The sequence below is a fragment of the Epinephelus moara genome, chromosome 21, assembly GCF_006386435.1.
Source record: "Epinephelus moara isolate mb chromosome 21, YSFRI_EMoa_1.0, whole genome shotgun sequence".
Lineage (NCBI taxonomy): Eukaryota > Metazoa > Chordata > Actinopteri > Perciformes > Serranidae > Epinephelus > Epinephelus moara.
The window spans coordinates 27,311,067-27,327,888 of record NC_065526.1 but is presented as its reverse complement, the minus strand read 5'-3'; the positions used below and the strand labels follow the sequence as shown (position 1 = coordinate 27,327,888).

Here is a 16,822-nt window from a genome sequence, read left to right as displayed (position 1 = left end):
AGTGGTTCTCTATGTGTGTGTGTGTGTGCGTGTAGGGCACACATACTGTATGTGTCTGTCAGTCTTTCTTTCATCCACTCACCCTATCTGTCATTCTGCTTCTCCACGTTCGAAGAAAGGAACATATGCCAGCTGTATAGCATTTTATTCAAATGAGATTAATGAATATTCATATAATATGGCAAACTGCCTTAAAACGCCTACTGTACCCTTTTCATTCTGCGGACATGGAATTGTATGATTATTTTTTAAATAAATTGTATTTATGTGCCACTTGTACACCTGATAAAGTACGTAAATAACAGGGCAGAAAACAAGAGCATTTAAAGGCAAATAGTATTTAAATGATGAATTCCTATATGTTATTTCTACAGCCAAAGGCAAATCCAATTAGCATTTATGAGCACAAACCACACTTCTGCAAACCAGGGAGCTAAGAACATGTGGTGTCTTTAAGTTGTTTCATTCTGAGCTGCTCCACAGCAAATAAAGAATTGGGAAAGACAATGAAGGTGACTGGCAGAGTCCCCAGAGGGATTTTCTGGGGATAAGAGTATATTTTCTGGTTCAGAGCTGATAACACCACTACAGAAAAGATACCATTTGGAAATAGAAACTCAAACAAACATTGTTGCGGCTCCAGATAAGCTGTCTCTCATTTGTTGTGCGATGCTGCAGCTCCAGACTTCACAGATTTAAATCTTTACTTTTAAGGTCTCAGCTTTTGGAAGAGAGTTGTTCATGTTGACAAATATTGACTGCTCAGTGCTAGGGATAGATTTAAATGAGTAGTATTATCATTTCAGGTTACACAAGGCAATTTTACTAGGGAAATATACCTGCTTTACTGGCCTAAAATCCCAGTTTCTGCTGCTTAACTCCTACATAACTAGCCTAACTAAAAGCCTCTTAATGAAATGACATCAAATATGTTTAATCCCTACCTATGCATATTTAACCGTGCGCTGCTGTTGCTATTATGTTAATATGACAGCACTCAGTTCAGACTTAAACCACGTTACAGAAATATTACTAGATCCTAATAAGATTGCTGTCATCACTTTAAAGTGATGCTGGTGCTCATCAAATATGAGACAAACATGTAAATTTGCCCACACATGTAAGCACAGTAACAAGGTGCGTGTCTGAAAAGGGCTTAAACTACTGAAGATTCATCTTTTGCTCAGAATATTGTGTCTTTTTTTCTGTTGCATAGTTGTTGACCATGACTGAAACAAGAAAGTTAAAGGTATACTATGCAGGATTTTCCTTAAAAAAAGTCAACACTGGGGCGCTGGTGGCTTAGTGGTAGAGCAGGCGCCCCATGTACAAGGCTGTTGCCGCAGCAGCCTGGGTTCGACTCCAGCCTGTGGCCCTTTGCTGCATGTCACTCCCCCCCCCCCCCTTCACGCTTGTCTGTCCTATACATTAAAGGCTAAAAAGCCCCCCAAAATATCTTTAAAAAAAAAAAAGTCAACACTGTATAGACTCATTACAAAAGTAATCCCTCTCAGTCATCGCTTATGACAAACTAGAAGTGTGCAGTGGTGAATCTATCTGCAGAGACTCTGCCCTGTGCCTCTATTTTCTTATTTTCTTCTTCTTTAGTTGTGTTCAGGACATTTCTGGTCACAGCGGGCAGGTAAGGTAAGAGCTTTATAAAAAGCAGCCAGGTGGCACACATTTAAGGAGAAGCTACGAAGATCGCTGCCAAAAAAAAAAATATATATATATATATATTGAGGTGAAACACCAAGTGGACATGCTTGGGTTGGCTTTCACGTTCCCAGGAGATACTGTTTACAAACAGTAGCTGACAATTCCTGCAAAGTATACCTTTAAGAGAAAACTGGGATGAATGTCTTAGTCTTAACCTTCAAATCTCAAGCAAGTCCCAAGTTACTGTGGTGAGAATCAACCAAGTCAAGTCCCTACTATAAGTTAAGCAAGACAAGTCAAGTCATTGCTCGGGTCAGGCAAGTCACAAGTCAAGTCATGTGAAATTGCAATGATTCAATACACTAATAAGAAAGCAAAAAAGACACAATCACGTACCTTTCTTTGTGGGTTTTGTAATGACAAATGAAGTTGGATGTTGTGGTGGTCCTGCCACTGATTTCTGAGCTGCAGATCTACCACTTCTTACTACCTTTAGACTAGTCCTCTCCGTGGTAGCTGCCACGTGTTGGTCTGCCACATCCTAGTAGGTTGCCAGGTCTGCGCACATTGCACTAAAAACAAAAACAAAACTTAACCTCTTAGTGTTAAGAAAAATGCAAATATCTAATATCAAAGTTAAGTCCTTTTGAGTCATCTGTCTCAAGTTTAAGTCAAGTCTGAAGTCATGAACACTGAGTCAAAGTCAAGAATTTTAATCAGTGTTAGTTGAGCAAGTCTCCAGTCTTTAAATTTACAACTAAAGTCTGACTTGAGTCAAGTCATGTGACTCAAATCCCCCACCTCTGCCACCTTCTGCTCCACCAAAAAACTCAAGAGAAAATATGTAATTGTTGAGCAGTCTACAGCTCATTGATGTTACTTTATTATGTATGATTTCTGAGTGATAAAGTCCTTAGATACCTTTTCCTGGCATTTGAGACTTAATGACTCAATGCAGAATTAAAGCCCCTATATGCAGAGTTTTTTATGTGGTGATAACATCTTTCAGTTTCAGAAGATTTTGCTTTTAGGAAAAAGAGACAATCCCACAGTGTCTTTTTTAAACTGCCACTAGGAGTCACCAATGCCATTTAGCTGCTTTAAACTTAGTAAAATAGCATAAAAATAATATTGGCTCTCAGTACGAATGTGTGGATTAAAATAAATGATCATCAACAATCAAAAGACTGGGCCGCATGGTGGTGTGCTGTTAGCACGGTTAGCACTGTTGCCTCACAGCCAGAGGGTTCAGGACCCTTCTGTGTGGAGTTTGCATGGTCTCCCCATGTCAGCGTGGGGCCTCTGCAGGTTCTCTGGCTTCCTCCCACAGTCACGCAGATTAGATTAGTCGGTGACTCTAAATTGCCCATGGGTGTGAATGTGAGTGTGAATGTTTCTCTGTATGTGTCAGCCTTGTCTGGCAACCTGTCCAGAGTGTACCCCACCTCTTGTCCAGTGTCAGCTGGGAAAGGCTCCAGCCCCCCATGACCCTTTACAGGCAATGAATGACAGAAAGATCTGCTACAAAATGCTAATCTTCATTTTCAGCTTTTGCAACCTCTAAGAAGATATTTATGCCAAAGGAATTTTGTTACCTCATGGTAATACTGAAGAAAATAAAGGAAACAAGGCCAGTGGACAAGACAAGTCAGATGAAAACAGCATTAAACAGAATAAAGTGTTGTTTTTGTTTCTTTCTAAAAATAAATCAATAATTTATCTTGACCCAGAGTATGACCGGAGGTTGTGTTTTTCTTCCAGGTCGCCGAGGTGTCACCCTCGGTAAACCAGACATCAAGGTAGAGACAGTCAACAAAGAGACCCACAGCCTGGAGGAGGAGGCAGCCGACGTCTCCACAGCAACCCGGATGGTCAAGGCCATGTACTCCGTGAGTAAACACCCATCTGAGTCACCGGGGGCCGTGGAGAGGAGGCGTATGGGTCAATGGGCTTAAATGTACAGATACACCGACACAAAGGGCGACGTGGCAGGAGAGGCAGAGGCACACACTCGCACTTGAAAGTACACACACACATCCGCACAGAGTAAAACAGATGCCCAAGGCTTGTCTGCAAATAAACACAAGAAAAACATCAACAACGCACACACTCAACCCAAAATCAAGAAAGCACATACTGCGCTGCTCATATATAAGGATGAAGAAGATGGACGGACAAGAAAGCACCTATACATGCGATAGATGCACAAACAACCTTGCAACACACACACACACACACACACACACACACTCTTTAACATTGTGTTCCTTTTAGAAAAGCGTTCACCCCGGGAAGGCCTGGAGAATCAAATCGGCGTGGCTCATTTGGAGCGGTTATAAAGTTCGGTCCGAAACCTTTTTTCCAATAAATAACCATTTCTCGTCTTCCACTCTCTTGGGATGAAAAACCTGAAACTCTGTTTTCCTCTCCCCTCCCTCTCTTCCTCCTCCTTTCCTTTCTCACCCTCCCTCTTTCCGTGTGTGTGTTTCGTTGTTTGATGGTTTAGTTTCTGCCCTCTGTTTCCCTCTCTCCCTCCACTCAGCCATTCAAAGACGACATGGACCTGAAGCAGGACATCAGGAGCGAGAGCGACACCAGGGAGGAGTACGAGCTCAAGGTGAGATGGCAGCTCATGTTAGCATTTTGACTTTGGATTTTTTTTTTTTCTGCAGCATCTTGAACATTTTATCCTGCATGGTGCACAGACATATCATATGTCATGAACTTTGTGGTCATATTCATCATTAAGTATCAGTTACAAGTTCCTACTTTTTCCTCAGGTCCAGCATTTGTACTGCAGTTAAAAGTTTGATTTTTATAATAAATCTGTGCCACTGAATTCACAAGTACAGATGTTGGTGATTTTGCATCATTTGCAGGATTCTGCTCAGACCGTGATCAATCCTTCATTTTGGTTTCTTTAATCTGGAGTGGTGCGAAAATCTCCTTATAACCTCAAACCTTGTGTTTTGAGGTTATAAGGAGTAGTAGTGAGTAGTTCTCACTACCACAAACTATGCAAACTACAGGAGGAAACAAACTGCTTGAAACGTTTATGGTGTGACACCAGCCTAGTAGAACTTTTATTCCAGAGTTAGCTGTTCCCCAGGTAAGCTTCCTTTCACCTTGCATTGGAAACCATGTTTATTCTGGTCAAATGAAGTTGTATCATTATGTCTTGTGTTCATACACATACTGTGGGCTGCGTCACTCACACACCATTACATTTTGGACATAGCATGAGCAACAGCACATCACCAACTGCACCGACATCACCATCCATACCAGCCTGCACTGTGACTGACAATATACTGCACATACAATGAAAGAAGTATGTAGTAATACAAGGCCAAGCTCGGCCTTAGCTAGGCTTAGGTGTTTTTACCACTTAGCAAAATGTTGTTGCTTTGTATAATATCCTACTAATGTTCTCCCCTCTGATCACAGGATCCAACAAATGGTTACTACAATGTCCGAGCCACCACCCATGATGAGGCGCGCCCCCAGTCCCGTGCCATCCACTACCAGGGTGAATTCCGCTCCCCGAACCCAAACAGCGGACCAGCCGGTGCCACCTCCAGCGGACCCCCAGCTGGCGCCAGCGGTGCTGTTCCCCCCAGCGCAGTGCCAGGTTCAAGGGCAGGCTGCTATGACCCTCGCCCACCTTCCAGGATGTCCCATGCCACCTACGCTCAGTTCAACACCTTCACCAGGGTGGCACAGAGCCAGCAAGCACCTCCCAATCCAGCTCTTCAGTCACCTGGAGAATACCCCGGAGACTGCGGCCTGCTGGACAGCACAACACAGCTGGCCTACGACAACTACGGATACCCCTCCCAGTATCCCAGCTACCGAATGGGCTTTGCTCCACCCATAGAAGAGGGACCAGCCTATGAGATGTATCCAACAGGACAAGGGACCGGGCCAGGGCCAGGGCCGGGTCCTGGGCCTGGACAGCAAAGTCCTGAAACAGGGCTGGGGCAGTATGGAACCGCCACTCGCTTCTCGTATTCGTCTCCGCCCTCTGACTATTCCCAAAGACACACACAGCGGATGCAGACTCATGTTTGAGAAACACACACTCTTTGACTTGCTTTTTGCAGCTGCAGTACTTATTACACATAAAACAAAAACACAAAAAAAATAAAAAAAATACATTAACATTTGAGATTCAGTTTTAAGTTTCCATTGCATCCAGTGCATGGAATTTGGTTCATTTTCTGAACCAATAAAACATCACAACAACGCACAGCAGTTAGCAGCATCGCATATAATACAGTTAGCAGCAATACATACAACACATGCAAAGCGACATTCACACACATTTGCGCAAACCCTCTGTTGCGTGCAGTGTTTATGCTCCATTGAAAGCAACAGCGAGAGCCACAATCAAGAGAAAAGAGACAAAAAGAGAAGAAGAGCACTTTGAAGACAGGAAGAAGAAGAGCGCCAGGAGCTTAAGGAGGAACAGAGGAACCTTTTTCTTCCTGCAATCCTCGTCTTGCTCTTGGATCATCTCCCTGCATCACATTTCCCTCCCACCCCATCTCTGTAAATAAGTGCAAATGGAGATTTGGGTCATTTTGAAGTTATTTCCTTGTACAAACCTATACAGTGTGATGCAGTACAGTGACCTACAGCAAACCTCCCTGTAATCCACACATTTTGCATTTTCTGACTCTCACATATTGCAAAAAACACACACATAGACAAATCTTTGAAGACTTATTTGTTTTGATGTATTGCAGCAACGGGGCAGCTTGGACTATAAATATATTTGGCACTTTTTGATCCCTTTTTCTCACTTAAAACGTGCCCAGTGGCCATTGCTTTCAAGATCTACCTTGATTTAAGTGGGGCAGAGCTTCTTAAAGTGGTACAGTTAGTGACCAGAGTGCCAATGCTTATGTGCCAATACACACAAACTGTTATGGTGTGTCTTCTTTTGTAAAAAGTGGACAATAAGGTGGTCTGGACGAAGAGGTTTTGTACATGCCACATCTGAGAGGAAAGGAAAGGAGTGGTAGCAAGCGTCTCTGTATGCTCATTCTTCTCCTCATCTGTCATTTTTAATCATCATAATACATTTCTATACTTAACATTTCACACGAGGTCAATGCTGTATACAGTATTTGTGAAACGAGGTGCGGCGGGAGCACTTTTTCATTCAATGAATTTCTGCAATTTGTACAAAAAGATACCTCCCCTACCCTCAAGTGTCAAACAGTATTTGTTTCTCTCACTTGCACAGTAGTATAGATTTTTTTTCCATATTTATACCGAAACGTATGAAAAAAAAATGGCATTCAGAAACATTTTATAGTATTTTTATAAGGAGTTGTGGACCAAAGGTTCAGCGTTTTGGGTGAAACTCACTTTTTAATGTGTATGTGGCGACATGATCGTTATTGGAAACGTTTTGAGTTTCTTTGAAAAGCGATGGATGGTGTTTTTCAAGTGGATGTTGTAGACTTAAATTAGAAAATTTGAAGAGCTTCATTCCAAAATGATAAATATCCAGCAAGGGCAAATCTGTTTGGTGGATATCTCTGTTTGGTGTGAAACTCTTTCTTTGACTTCCAGTCTTCTGACTGGACTGCCTTTTTCGCACGTCGACGACATTCAAAATGATGGATGGAGAACAAACAGCTGCTCACTCTGAGCTGTGCTGTGAACTTTGTAAGCGATGAGAAGGTTCAAGTGTAGTCTAACATATCAAAATGAAGGTACAGAGGGTTCTATCTAGCTCATATGGTACTTTGTACATTTATATGTAAGTATACTGGTTTGTTCACTGCAACAGAATATTTGGTGGTATTTTATGTCTGAGATTTTTTCATTATATTGTGTCAGCTGTGGTACGTGTGGTTGGCCTTTAACCTCACAGGTTCATAATGATCAGCATTTAAAATGTTGCTACTAACCTCTAACCTCTACTGATGCAGCTACTATACATGTTTTAATGAATCTCTACCACCCCACTATCAAATTATTTTCCACCAAGAGAGAAGATTAAATTTGTATGGCCGACAGGATCTCGCAGCGCCTGCAGTCGTAGTTTTGTTTAATTACTCAACACCAACCAAGACCAAATTCACACTACGGTCAGCTTGCAAAAAGCAGTGTGAATGTACCTGTCTGCCGTTTGAACCATTAAATGATTTACTCTTTTCTTTCCTGATATCAATATCTTGATGACTTATTATAATTAAGATATTATAAAAAATAAGCCTTACTCACAGAAAAAAGTTGTCTCAGTGTCAACTATGGATGCAACCACTGACCCAGGATTGAAGACATTTATTTCATAGTTACAGAGAACTAAAAGCTTTGAATGGCTGCATTTGGCTCCATTTTGCATTCTCCATATAGAAAACAATCAGACATCGTATTGGCTGTTGATGAGCAGTGAGCTCAAGAATTCTGTTTTGGCCAACTTATGTGAGCCATTTCTCCTGACGTTCACCTCTACACGAAACAATTTGACCTCCAGCCCCTTCCACCAGTTGTAGAAATGGTTCATGTTTGCACACTGAACTTTGTGAGAGAGATTGGCTTGCACTCTTCAATGAACCCTCACACAACTTCACCTTTTATGGTGACAATCATGTGCTGATTAGCCTCCACAGCGGCAGATCAATCTTTATTTTATACTGAGGTTGGATTTATAAGGTTCCATCACTAATGTAACCATTTGTCGGCTTTAATTCTTTAAAGGAACAGTGTGTAGGATTTAGGGTGATTTAGTGGCATCTACTGGTGAGGATTACAGATTGCAACCAGCTGGAACTTCTCCCGGTTAGATTTCCTGCAGTGTTCATTGTTCAAGAGGTTTTAAGTGGGAGCTGAATTATCTGCAGAGGTCTCTCCCTCTCCGAATCAGACAGACCAGGTGATTAAAACTGATAGAAACAATGAATAAAGCTGTAACAGGTTTCTTTTTTTTTTTTGCGCTGTTAAACTCGTCAGAGATGGGCCTCTAGTCTAATACCTGCCAATCAGTGCTCACAATTTCTCCTCTGATAACATAAGATGCAGATGTTCAGGAGTTCAGCAGAGGTCTTTTCCTCTCCAAAACAAATGAAACTGGTGATTTAAACCAGTAAAACCACTGAATCAAGCAGTTTCACATTTAGAAATCCGTGTTTTTATGACCACTACAGAGGCCGAGGCAAAAATGTGAATGGTCCATCTAAAGCCTATTTAGACTGACAGAAAGGCAAACTATGGAGGACAATGCAAAACATGAATGGCCCTATCTAGAGCCATTGTTTGGTTTGTTCATTCTGGGCTACTGTAGAAGCATGGCAGTGTAACATGGTGTTCTTCATAGACAAAGACCTGCTCCCTGTGTCGATATAAACAGGTAATTCTTTAGGCAAAAAACACACTTCTAATCTATTTAAGGCAATTATACATTAATACACAGTTTTTGTATTATATTCCATTTCTGCCAATATATCCCCCTAAGTCCTACACACTGAACCTTTAAGGGACATTGAATAGTACATGACTCTTTTAAACTTGTTTCAGCAACCACCAGGAATTGCTTCGACATTTTATTTTTCATCTTGTCTTAAGGGCACATATGCTTTATTGGATAGTCAAAGTAAAGAGGTTCTGTGTGAAATAAAGAGTCACCCTCTTGTATCTCTGCCTTACATTTTTGAGCAGTTAAAAAAATGATAGCTGATGAGACGAGGCTTTACAGAAGACCAGAGGCTGTAGAGTGAAGCCAGATATCTCAGCACCTCCAGAGGTAATCATTGAGTCTTTATACTTATCAGCCACCCTATCAACCCCTCACAGTTACAGTATATTATGGTAATTCTGCGCAAAGGGGCAGTAAAAGTTGTATTTATTGCCCCTATTTTGAATAAACACTTTCAGAAAGCAAACCGCAGCCACGCCATTTCTGATTAGAATATCAGATGGAACCTTGTAGCTCCAAGGTCACCATATAAACCATTTCAGTAGTTATAGAGAGAAGAACGGCAGATGGAGCACCCTTTTAAATTTATATGGTTATCACAGCCTTGGTACTGCATACTATTACCTCTTTACAACCTTTTTACAGAGTTGTAGCTGCGCAGTATTTTGCATCTGACTTGAAATGTCGTTATGACCTTGTGTAGAATAAGTAAATTTGACACGGAGGAGACCAACAAACACCGGCAGGCCGTCCAGGTACTTAGTCATTACCTCTTAACTGTTTACAGTCTGTTGACAGTGGGGATGTATAAATATGTAAAAGACAGAAAGCCAAAAATGCAAAATATGTTTAGATTTGGTTTAGCAATGAAAATGATATGCAGTTTAGACGGTAATCTGGAAGTGTTTACTCCGCTAAATTGTCATTTCATGTCTTTTTCCTCCTTCTCCATACATTATACCTGTCACGCTGTACTCTCTCCCCTGTGTCATATTAACAGTCACCTACCAGCTGCCGAATTAAGAGGCTGAACCTGTCTTCATGGAAAAAAAACTCATTACAACATAGCAATCCTTTCTCTCATCAGTTTCTTCCAAATTTTCTTAGAGCTGATAACATATGGAGTAGATATAACAATCTTAGCTTGCATTAATGTGTGTATGTTGGGGGGGTTGGGAGTCTGTAGAGAATATATAGTGTCATGAGCTCACGGCATCATCCTCATTTATTTCTCTTTCTTTCTATGAAAATCAGTATTTGAAATCTTATTTTCTTGGTATTACTTTGTGGTGTTACCTTGCCAGTGGAGGAAATGGCTGTGGTCAAAAGTGTGTTTGAACTTTTATATACAGTATGTCATTTTTTTTTTTTGTATGCATCAGATGGGGGTGGGGGGGTCTGATTAATCAACCCAGCGGAAAAAAAAAGAGAGGCCATGTGTGTGTCTGTGGCCAAACTGACTGCTCAGCCAGGCCACAAATAGCCAAAACTCTGTCTCAACTAGGCCAACCCAGGCTAGAACCAGGCCAGGCCCACAGCTAACTGCTCTGTTCCATGCTGTGCTGTGCTGCGCCATCCCTGGCCAAGACTGACTCGAGTGGCTCAGTGTCCGTTTTTACCTTGTGGAGTCTTCAGTGAGTGCCAAAAGACTGTGCAAAAAATGAACTGAGCAGACAAACAAATGCAGCAGCCATTTGTGTTTATCGTGTTTATGTGAATGTTGCTTGTGTGTGTGTGCGTGCGCTACCCGTCTGTATCATCATACATGCACATTTACTGTATGTGTCCATATGTGAACATGCATGTGTGTGTGTGTGTGTGTGTGTGTGTGTGTGTGTGTGTGTGTGTTTGCAGCTTGTAACACCAGTGTGTTTTCATAACATTATAAATTTGTTAGGACCACTGGACTGTGAAAATTAGGGTTTGAGTGATTTGACTGTTTTGGGTAAATATTAGACATTAGCAACATTTTTCCTCAATTTCTGTGTAAAATGTTGATTGCTCCTATTTGTAGCAACAGTTATTGCAGCCTTCATTTCAACTATAAATTATGTAGGAGGGACAGGATACAGCACTCCCAACTAATGGTTAAGGCAAAACAAAATAACCTTGACTCCCAAACAGACATCGGTCAACATTATCATGATGTCAGACTGAATAATGAAGTGAAATGAAATGCCAGTTCAGTCTGACTGGCAGGCTAGTGATCAGAAACACAAGGTGCTCTCCATTTGTTGCTATCCTGGCCTCTTTGCTGCCCCTAGTGGTAAGCAAATGTGTTCATTTCAACAAAGCACCCGGACCTGTGTTATCAAAATGCACTTGCAGCTACCAACATTGATCACAAATAAACCAGGACTAAAATGTTAAGGACTTAAGCTGCCTTAAAAAGCTGCAACACGTAACAGAACTTAATTTACATTACATACAGGCATAAAGTGCTGCAGGGATGTTTATTTGTAGGCCAACAAAGAAGTTAGCATCACCCTGGTTCCCTCGGCAAAAAACAAATGGGATTTCTTCATTGGATTTTGGATTAGTGCAGAAAATGCGCTCTGTGGCAAACAAAAGTTTATGAGACTTACACGTTTTGTTCACCTAAATCATCTTCACAAATGAACACCACTTGCGTAAATGCAATCGCCAGAAGTACAAAGCTAATGTTAGGCTATAAAGGGACTACACCACAGTCGCACAACTTCACTGTTGTCTTACAATAAGGCTGTAAAGCTGTGTTCGGCATGATGACTGTCTGTACTCTCATTCAGCCATTTGTTAGCAACCGTCTTTTTAAGACATGCAAACTTCAAAATTCACAAGTGGGGTATTTTTACTGACGTATTTCACATTGCAGAAGAAAACTTGAAATCTCTTAGCTTGTGTTAACCATAGGTGTGTAAATCACCAGTTTCATCATGACACGATATTAAAACGATTCTTTTGGCAGTGAAACGATATTTTCCGATATTACAAAGTCTGCCACGATACAATTTTGATTCGATAAGATTCAGGGGCCTGTGATCGATATAAGACAATATTATATGCCTATTTACCACAATCTGTTACAGAAGAAGCTGCTACACCCTTTTTTTAATACTTTTGGCCATAAAAGGTAAAAACAGTACATAAAGTGCAGTAAAGTTTCCTTTAAACTGACTTTCTGCCAGAAATTCTTCTCTGGAAGAAATCTTTTCATTTTAACCCAAACCATCATCTTTTACCTAAAACTTCAGGGCTATCTGGCTTAAAGCTCTAATGAACAACAACAAGGTCAAATAACAAAAACAAATTCAGCTCAGTAATAGCTGTCAAGATACACAGACAAAGCAATTGTTTTTAGCAAGTACCCACCATTTGCTTAAGCATGTTTACATTGCATAAATTAGCCTAGCGGCTAGCAGACTTTTTTTCTCCACTCATAGCTTAACAAATTACATGTACTCACCCTTGGTTTAAGTCACTGCATCTCCCGACAGGAGAGTAAGGTTGAATTTCAGCCTGCATGCAAGGTTTTTTTTTAGCCGAAAATTGTTGAAACAAAGAAGCTAATGTTGCTGTAGCTATGTGAGAGTCCAGCCAGGCAGGTAACGTTATGTCGGGTTTTGTCTCACAACTGCATTGACCCCCGTTGATCCCTATTTTCTTCATGAACTGAAATATTTCCACACTGATGATTTTTTTTCCAAGTAGATACCGTTATCCTCATTGTCTTTCTCTTGGCTAGTTGACATCTGCCTGCTGCTGTTCGACAGTGATGCAGACTTTCAAAATAAAAGTGTATATCATAAAGATGATGATATGGATAGCTGTTCACTTTGCATCGATGATATTGGCTCGTTGATCATATCAATATAGATCGATGGATCGTTACACCCCTACTTAACCACAGACCTTATTTCAGACATCTAACCAAAAACCCATTCAAAAAACTCACTAACTTCAAGACGAAGGAACCGGGAGTGCTAAAATGCTATCTCATTTCCTGGTTTTAGGACTCTTTCCTACAGCACTTTATTTCCACGTGGTCGGGGAGATTCAGCTTGAAACTATGTATGTTTGTTATACAAATTGTACATTGTGAAGGTGTTAAATTAAAGAAGCCATATCAGTCAAACCCTAGTATAAAGCAGGACAGCTGGTAAGACAGAGTGAAGGAGACATTGTGTGGCCTTAGGACACAAGGAAGGAGCCGAGCTCGTCCCTCATCCAGCTGCTGAGCCTGTCTGCTCTCTAAAACAGCTGCACGAGTGAACAGGATTAATTGATGTTCAGCTTGATATCGTTAAGCATATGAAGACGATGATCAGTACAGTGAGAAGGATTCCATATTGCACTTAAAAATGTTTGAAGTGGAGGTGTGCATGGGGGTGAGAGACGGTCAGTGTGGGTGTTCATATAAGCATATATTCTCCATACTCCAGTTCTTTATTTTTATCCTTATATATTGTTCACATGTGTATTATGTTTATGTTGGTTTTGAGTACTTGTTTATCCCTTTTATTCGAGAAAAGAAAACTGTACAAAACATACAAAATATTATTGAAATTTTCTTTTATTTTCATGTTTGAGTTCTGTTTTTTTTTTCTTTTCAAATTGTATGTAATTATTTTTCCACAGTATTACAGAAAATAAAAGAAGACACGGCTTTTCATAAGAACAGCAGCGAAGGCTCCTTTATTTTTCGTTTTTTAATCATGCCTGGGTTTACAAAGAGTTCATTTTATTAAAGGTTATTTTGCATTTTTAGACACGAGGCTCTGGGATGTGGCGTAAAAATGGTTTCAGCTCCTTACTTTGAATGAAGTTTGTGCATCAAACATGCTGCTGTTTATTTAGGTCAATCTATGAATGACTGCGCCCAAACAGTTGTTATGACAGTTTCACAGCTAAAGTAAGTGTGTGTCTATGTATAGCACACAGGCATGAGGGCATGTTGAGTGTTTACCTGAATGTGAGTGTGACAGCGGAGCTCGGAGCACGACGCCAAGACTAACATCTGCAACATCTGCAGTCCCCTCTCTTTTAAAACTCCTTTCTGTGCCGTCCTCTTCTTCTCCCCTCTAATCGTTCTCACTTCTCCTCTTTCTCTAATCTCTTTACCATTCCCCTAATGTTTCACTCTCCACTCTTACATTTCTCCCCTCATTCCTCATCCTGTCACTCCTTTTCACATATAAAATTGTCCGAATGTCCTCCAAACATCTTTCCTTTCACTCACCCTTTGTCCTCCTCTCCTCTCCTTCAGTCTCTCCTCAAATCATCCGGACAGCCCTTCTCTCATCTCTTTAACCTTTTCCTTTCCTTTCGTCTTCTCTCCTCCCCTTTCACTCCTCCGTCTTGTCTCTTCTTTTTCTTTTGCCTTGCCATGTCTGTCCTCTCCTCTCACGTCTTCGTTTCAGTCCTCCAGTCACATCATATCCCGTCTCCTCTGCTCCCTTCTCATTTCTCTTCCTCAGTCAAGTATCTCCCTCTCTTTTTCTTCTCTCCTCGTCTGCTTTTGCCTTGTCTTCTCAGTCCCTCTCTCACACCTCCAACCTTCTCCCCTCTTCTCCACCTCTTTTTTCCTCTCCTGTGTCATTCTTTTCACATTTCTCCTCTGCTCCACTCCTTTCATCTCTTCTGCAGCCTGCTCTTCCTTTGCCTCATCTTGTAAGTCCTCCTCTCCTTTCTTCTCCATTCCCTCCCTCAGTCTCTTCAGTTCTCCCTTTGCCTGTTCTCTCTCCTCTTCTTTTGCTTCATCTTCTCATCCCTTTTTACATTATCGTATCCACCTCCCATATTTTTCTTTCATTGTCTTCAGTCCTCCTTTTACCCTTCTCTCTTTTTTCATGCCTCTTTTCTCCTCTCCTCCAACATCTCAAACCTTCGCCCTCCCCCTCCTCTCCTCCTCTCCGTCCTCCTCTCTTCTTTGTTGTCCTTTCACCATTTTTCATTTTCATTCTCTTCTCCACTAGTTTAACGTAAAACTCTCCTTCCTTCTTTCAACTCCCCTACCCTTCCTTCTTCTCTCCTCCTCTCCTTACTTGTCATTTCACCTTTTCTCTGTTCACCTCTCCAACCTTCTGCTGCTCTCATCTCCCTCCTATCCTCTTTTTTTCCTCTTCTCAGCCCTACTTTCACACATTCTGTCTTGTTTCTATCCCTCTCTTGCCTCATCATTTCAGCACTCATTTCCTCTCCTCCCTCACTTCAAGTTGTCAGTCCTTCTCACATCACTGCAACTTTTTTTCCTCCTTTCCTCTACATCTTTCCTCACTCTTTCTCCTCCTTTTTTTTCTCCTCAGTCATCCTCTTTTTTGCAGTAACTACTCATTTCTCTCCAAGCTTTTCCTCCTCTCCCCATTTCTCTGATTGGCCTCTTCTCACTGTCCTTCTTTTTTCACTCTTCTCATTCATTTCCTCACCTTTTCTCTCTCAGTTTGTCTCCTCTGCCACTCTTTAACCTCTTACGTTTTCAAATTCTCTCTTTTCCTCCTTCTCAGTCCTTCTCGCCCTGCTGCAACATCTTTTCATAACTATCTTTGTTTCATTTCTTCTCCTTACTCCTCCTCTCCACTGAATGAGAGGAAAAAGTGAAAGGCAAGAAAGAAATAACAGATAGAGCAGGAAGAAGCAAGACAAGGACAGCAGACAGACAGGAAGCTTTAGAGCCTCCCTTTCTCATCTTTACTTAGTGTGTAATAGTGATTATCCTCTCCTCTCTCCTCCTGCTCTCATTGAGGAGTAATGTCTAGAATAACCTTCAGCACTGCACTCCCGACTCCACTGGACCCCCCTCCTTCTCCAACACCACCACCACTTCCATTTTATCCCCTTGTTCACATTTGAAGCAGCCGTTGTATGGATTATGGCCCCTCTCATGCTTGGCACCGCACTCAGAGCCTGAGATATATTATCATATTAGTGGAGAATGATGTAATGCATTTCAAGACATTTGTCCTTCGCACACCCTCTGTCCCTCCGCAGATGATGTCACTGGCTTTGTGTCTCCGAGGCAGAGAAGTAGTCAAGAGGCTTGTGGGGTGTTTTTTGTTTGTTTGATGCTGTCACCATCTAGTGGTAGGAGAGCGGTATTGAGTAGTGAGTGGAAAGAAAGGGAAGGGTGTAAATTAGGATGTAGGCAATTATTTATGACTGAACCAGAGGATAATGTGACTCATAATAGATGTCCTTGGTGTAACTGTATGGACGTGGTCTGTTGGGTCAGGGACAAAAGAATAGAGACAGACACTTTGAATATGACTTGATTACAAATCAGGGTTTGACCGATATGTATTCTTGGAGCTTGGTGCCAATGACAGGATTGTTGGAGGAAAGTTGTTGATAGCGGTTTCCCGTCAGTTATCAAGATCTTTTAATCTGATCATTTTCACAATTTCTTTTTTTAATTTAGAATTTAAAGAAAAACATTATTAAAAAGTCAGTGAGATTTTTGGCAGCACAGAAAACGCCTAAAAGTAAATTTAAAACGTGGGGGAAAAAATGCTATAAAGCAAATCTGATGACAAGAAAAAGAAAAGGGATGAATATGAGAAAAATGAAAAACATTATAGTAAAATCCGATTTCATGTTTGATTGTTTATGATGTCATTACATCTACTTGACTCAAAATATACATTTCTGCAAACTGAGTGTCGCATTGTGAACAATGTTTTGTTCCCTAAATCTATGTTTCCATTGCAAATAACAGCTTACGTTTGGTAAATGATTCTGACTTTACTCATAATAATC

General features: G+C 41.1%; 1 protein-coding gene across 2 annotated transcripts in view; it reads left to right on the top strand.

The window, feature by feature from the left end:
- The window catches only part of kirrel1b (kirre like nephrin family adhesion molecule 1b), an 89,160-nt gene extending 75,417 nt beyond the window's left edge, over nucleotides 1–13,743 (top strand). Inside the window, exons 13-15 of one of the 2 annotated variants that reach the window (XM_050033204.1) lie at nucleotides 3,421–3,548; nucleotides 4,202–4,276; nucleotides 5,107–13,743. In XM_050033204.1, coding sequence (XP_049889161.1) covers nucleotides 3,421–3,548; nucleotides 4,202–4,276; nucleotides 5,107–5,730 — 827 coding nt within the window. In that variant the 3' untranslated portion in view covers nucleotides 5,731–13,743. Of the gene's footprint in view, nucleotides 1–3,420; nucleotides 3,549–4,165; nucleotides 4,277–5,106 lie in introns of both variants that reach the window. The other variant, XM_050033203.1, reaches the window with a different exon arrangement.
- Nucleotides 13,744–16,822: the final 3,079 nt, after the last annotated feature.